Genomic DNA, 5,748 nt, shown 5'->3' with positions numbered 1-5,748 from the left:
GATATTTCCTTACGTACCCCGTTTTGCCCAGGTCTCCACATGTCAGAAATCGTGCAATGGTCAAAGTTCATTTTTTCCTTAATTTGTGAAATCGATCGTAATTACTGTAATTGCGCCATTTTTGTAATTCATAAATTTATGTGTGGAAAAAAAAGCTTGATCTCATATGTCCACTGCGAATGGCATCGCTGGATATAAATTGCGCTCATATCGCTATAATGCAGTGCTTTCAATTGTAAATAAGAAAGTAAGAGTCATGTAAAGATTGTCAGTTGTTGGATTGCCTCCGTCGAGTATATACGAAGTGGGGATCGAGAACAGCATTGATCGAACGTTATAAATACAAGAGCATCGAGCTCTGAACGCAAGTTTCGTTGCACAAGAAACGTCGAAACATACTGCATTTGCACGAACTTTATTTAAATTCTTAGGATAAGAGTAGCTTCGTTGTACGCAATAATGGCGTTACTAACCGCGTATTGGGGCCTCGATGGCATGATTCTAATGACAGTGTCAATCATATGTGCTTACTTATTCATGACGAGAAAATTTCTTTATTGGAAAAAACGCGGCATCGACGAGATAACCCCAACACCGTTTTTCGGTAATTTCGCCGATTGTTTTTTGATGAAAAAATCGGCTGGTGATTTCGTGAAGGAACTATACGATCGCTCGCCTGATATCCGATACAGTGGCTTCTACATATTTGATCGACCCTTTTTATTGGTGCGTGATCCGGAGCTTGCGAAAAATGTATTAGTGCGAGACGCTAATTATTTTCCGGATCGATACTCGGAATCTAGTCCCGACGACAAACTCGGCAGTTCTAATTTGTTCATAATCAAGAATCCAGCATGGAAACTTCTTCGAACAAAATTAACGCCGATATTCACTTCCGGAAAGCTCAAAAGAATGTTTCAACTCATGCTCGTTGTTGGCAAAGATCTTGACACCCATTTAAAGTCCCTCAACTTAACAGGTATTTGTGACTTTTAACGACCTCGCTATTCTGTAATTATTGTAACAAAATCTGAAGCCTCAAATTTTCAGCTCCAATGAGCACCTTTCATCGATTCATTTTCGCATTAAAATTTTTTTCTCCTTTGTCGAGGCTCCGGCAGGGTCGTCGAACTCAAGGAATTGTGCGCGAAATATACAACTGACCTCATCGGCACGACTGCTTATGGTCTCCAAGTTAATTCTCTGAATAATCCTGATGCCGAATTCCGAAAATGCGGACGCGAAATATTTGAATTCAACTTTTGGCGGAGCTTGGAATTGACCTCGATATTTTTCTCTCCACAACTTGTGAAGCCAATGGGATTTCAATTTTTCTCAAAAAAAAACACAAAATTCTTGCGATACGCTTTTTGGGATACGATTAAAGAACGTGAACGCTCCGGATTGAAACGCAACGACTTTGTCGACTTGCTTGTGGAACTCAAGAAGAGCCAAGCTGGCTCCGAGGAATCCAAAATTTTCGGTAAACAATATTTCATAGCGAGAAATAGTATATTACACCACAAGGGCAGAAAGTTTGATATTCCTGCAGTTCAGGGCTATCAAACTTCTGCCCGTATGGTGTATACTATTTTTCTTCATAGCCGGTCAAAAGTACGTTTCTTCCGAAATACGCAACTATCGATAGAAGATGTTTTGATGCCTGCCCCCGACATATTTGCTGCACGAGCGAAGCGAGTGCTGCTGGTCGGGGGGGCAGGCATAAAAAAAACAAGATATTAGCAAAGATAATTAATATGAATATTTGCATTCCTATGAAGCTGAAAATAAATCATTATTCCGAACGACGAAAGCCAAAAATAAAGTGACCAGGCTGATAAAATGAATATAGTCGTTCGGAATAATGATTTATTTTCAGTTTCATAGGAATGCAAATATTCATATTAATTATCTTTGCTAATATCTTGTTTTTTTGATGCCTGCCCCCCCCCCCCCCCCCCCCCCCCCCCCCGACCAGCAGCACTCGCTTCGCTCGTGCAGCAAATGTCGGGGGCAGGCATCAAAACATCTTCTATCGATAGTTGCGTATTTCGGAAGAAACGTACTTTCGACCGGCTATGAAGAAAAATAGTATACACCATACGGGCAGAAGTTTGATAGCCCTGAACTGCGCGTCAAATGCCCTCGGCTTCGCCTCGGGCATTGTGACGCGCAGTGCAGGAATATCAAACTTTCTGCCCTTGTGGTGTAATATACTATTGAAAACTTTTCTTTGAAATGCCATTCGAGTACAGTGAGAGTTTTGACAGTACCTTAAACAAAAAACAGAAAAATTCTAACTATATCGAATCCGATGCTCTGCAGAATTTGACGGTGATAATTTGGTTGCGCAAGCGGCCATTTTTTTCACCGGTGGATTCGAAACCTCGTCAACGACTCTGAGTCTTACCTTATATGAACTGGCGCTTTCACCGGACATTCAAACGAAATTGCGTGAAGAGATAAACTCCGGGATCGAAAGTAACAACGGCGACATTACATACGACATGGTAAATAATTATAAATCAACTATTTTAATGAAAAACCATTTTTTAAAAAACAGGAGATGACTAGAAAAAAAATAAAACAGGTCGTGGCTGAAAGTTTAATTTCATGCAATTGAAAACCAACACGCAGACTCTCAACGTCGCTGATAACGATCATCATCAGTCTCGCGCTATAAACATTCATTATTGAAAGTGCAGCACGTTCTTCGACAGCTCGTCGGAGAGAGGAAAATTTTCAAGAATTTCCAGAAAAAAGTAACTCGAACGATGTCTCGAAATGATTTGAAATTCTGTAACGTCGCATATTTTTAGCAAGAAAAAAAGTTGAATCCCATATGCCGCATAAAAAGTCGGAAAAAGAAAAATTTTATTTTCACACTGACAGCTTGAGCTGCCTTAAATATTTTTAAGGAGCGAATAGTTCGTGGGGTTTATTATTCCAGCTATTGTTTATTAAAGCTGCAATTAGAAATGTTATAAAGAAGATGCTGCTGCACTGCCACATACATAATTATCCGGTTCACCCCTCTGATTATCCGCAGGTCACGACTCTTCCCTATCTCGACATGGTTGTATCTGAAGCACTGAGGAAGTGGCCGCCTCTAGGATTTCTAGATCGTGTCGCGAATGCCGACTACAAAATACCGAACTCGGATGACGTAATAGAAAAGGGAACTCCTGTATACATCTCGATGCTTGGACTGCATTACGACCCACGATACTATCCGGATCCTCAAAAATTCGATCCTGAGAGGTTCTCGGAAGAAAACAAAAAAAACCGAAAAGCATTCGTGTACATGCCTTTCGGAGATGGGCCTCACATTTGTATCGGTAAATGCAACATTTTTTATTTTTTCTAATCACTCTGAAAATGATTCTGGAAAATTTTTTCATCTCAGTTATTCTTCGATGTGGTTTTTTTTTTTAATATTGAATGAAAACGAATTCCTAAATCGACGAATCCAATTATTTATTATAAAATATGATTTTTTTTAAATCATACATCTCCAGCGAATGCCCATCAACTTGCTGTGAAACGTGAGATGTTATTGATGAAATTTCTCTCTCGATGCAGGTCTGCGTTTGGGACTCTTACAAGTGAAGCTTGGTCTCATACATATTCTGTCGGAATACGAGGTAACGCCGTGCAAAGAAACGATGATACCTATTCGACAGAATCCAAAATCAATGTTAACAGCGCCTGATGGTGGAGTTTTTTTGAATTTACGAAAAATTTAAAAGGCAGCTTAACAATAAATAGAACAATTATTTCTTGTAATTTACCTATCTCGTAATTGTAATTTCGGAGCGTTATATAAGTCATTTGTATGAAAAATATGTGCAGGAAAAAAAATAAAATATGTTTTTTTCTCCGTTATCGTTTTTATTTAGCCTTTTTATTAGATTTTTACAACAAAATGTTCGTTAACGTCTACACGCATTCTCGCTGGTAAAACAGAGCCTTCAAAAATGAGCGTCAAAGTCCAGAGACGTGAAAAAAATCAATGAAGGAAAATGCATAAATTGTTGTATATCGTCGAGAGATGATACTCAATTTGGAGCAGATTTTTTCTTCTGTTTATCAGGGTTTTTAGGCACCGATGATACAGCCGAAAATGGTAAAATCAGTGGTCAGATTTGTGTGTTTTGGATGATTACGATTGTTTGGGATTCCTGAGACGTGAGTCGTTTTCCTACCCTTTGTGTAGACACCATCTATCCCATCGATGTGGAAATGCTGACGCGCCGTCTGGATTTTTACGCTCGGTCCACTTTTGGCTGCCGGTCTGAGTGAGAACAAATCGAAGAATCATAAGAGAGAGTAAGAGAGAGAGAGAGGAAAGTTGGGCAAATCAAACTCAACGAAAATCTGTCGATGAGTACAAAAGGCATGGAAAGGGTTGGTCCATCAATATTTGATTGCGTAATGTATTAATAATGAGTCGAAGAGTAGTACACTTTTCGCCACATATCCATTATCCTCATGAGATTTCTCGCACAGTAATTAATCTTCATGATCAACGAACCCCAAGTACATCTCTGTATCGAATAAAAATGTTCTACTTTCATGAAAAACAAAACAAACCTTACCCTCGCACGGAAATGATTTTCTTACCTTTTGTTAAAAACATTCTCCGTGCTTCTAGCAAATCACGTTTATTTCCGATTGTGCTTTAAAATCTGGCAAAAGTGTTCAAAGGACGTTTAAACAGTAGCATAGAATACTTTACTCTCCAAAGCTATTCACTAGTTTTGTCACGAGCGGATATCTCCATTTCCCTCTCTTCATAGCAACCTAGTCGAGTTGCCCGTGTCCATTCCCGTTTCAAAAGCAACCCTCGCTCAAGAACTGCGAACGATCTCGTTTGCGTATGGCTTAACATCGGGCTTCTGAATTTTCTGAGTAATTAATGAGAAACAACAATAATCATCGTGATAAGTAATAACAACAGTAATAACTTTGATGATAAGCTGGGCCAAAATGTTCAAGTTTTCATGTGAAATGGAATCTTTGTGTGCGTTATTCACACACATAGACGGCTGTTTAGTTTTGAATAAACGCGGCTGCAGGGGAGGCCCTTGCTACGTACGCGTAGCTCCCCGCGCGAGTACATCAAACTACCTCGCAAATTCTCGAATGTGTAATTTAAACGCTAGCGATACCAATACAGGAGAATAGGACAGGAAATTTGAAAGGGGAAGAGCGCTGGAGATAACGAAGGGATGAGACTGAGCTGGTATGGATGCGCCGAGTTCTCTCTGTACGCACAGATCGACACGTGCAGCATCCCCGAATCGTTCTCTCCCCTTGTCTCCTGCCCTCTCTCTCTCTGTCCGTTTTCCGAATCTCCCTTCTCGTGGTTCATGCCTCTCAGCTCGTGCGCCCTTTCGGCGAAGCGAAAGCAAAAGCGAGGGTGCTTTTGAAAGCTCGTCGTAGTGGTGTCCAAACACATACACGTGAATAAACATCCGTACAACATGGTACGCGGATACCTGCATAGAGCGCTATGTAGGTGAATGTAAATGTACGCAACGACGTATATAAAATTACTGGAGGCCAGCATTTGTTTAATTGGGGAATGCTATGGCCGCTCACGTTACCAGAGTCTGCTACTTTATATTTTCACTATATATACTCCATAATCCACCATACATGTGTACGTGTAAGCAAGTATATGCGTTCGTGTATGTACCGCAGATAGCTAAAGCTCACGAATCACCCTACACTCTACGGCCCTTT

General features: G+C 40.3%; 1 protein-coding gene across 1 annotated transcript; it reads left to right on the top strand.

Moving 5' to 3' along the window:
* The first annotated feature begins 267 nt into the window (after positions 1-267).
* Positions 268-3,885, top strand: LOC122412548 (cytochrome P450 6k1-like). The gene is made up of 5 exons (XM_043422176.1): positions 268-979; positions 1,112-1,483; positions 2,326-2,510; positions 3,050-3,338; positions 3,583-3,885. Exons 1-5 carry the CDS (start codon positions 460-462, stop codon positions 3,744-3,746), a joined length of 1,530 nt encoding a protein of 509 aa, XP_043278111.1. The 5' UTR covers positions 268-459; the 3' UTR covers positions 3,747-3,885.
* Positions 3,886-5,748: the final 1,863 nt, after the last annotated feature.

Source organism: Venturia canescens, chromosome 1 (genome assembly GCF_019457755.1).
Source record: "Venturia canescens isolate UGA chromosome 1, ASM1945775v1, whole genome shotgun sequence".
Lineage (NCBI taxonomy): Eukaryota > Metazoa > Arthropoda > Insecta > Hymenoptera > Ichneumonidae > Venturia > Venturia canescens.
Note: the sequence above shows the minus strand (reverse complement) of the source record. Positions and strands in the feature narration are given on the sequence as shown.

Coding starts and splice junctions, on each gene's coding strand:
- LOC122412548 (XM_043422176.1), top strand. CDS start 460: ATGGCGTTACTAACCGCGTATTGGGGCCTCGATGGCATGATTCTAATG. Junction 980..1,111: donor AAAGTCCCTCAACTTAACAG/GTATTTGTGACT, acceptor TCCTTTGTCGAG/GCTCCGGCAGGGTCGTCGAA. Junction 3,339..3,582: donor TGGGCCTCACATTTGTATCG/GTAAATGCAACA, acceptor CTCTCGATGCAG/GTCTGCGTTTGGGACTCTTA.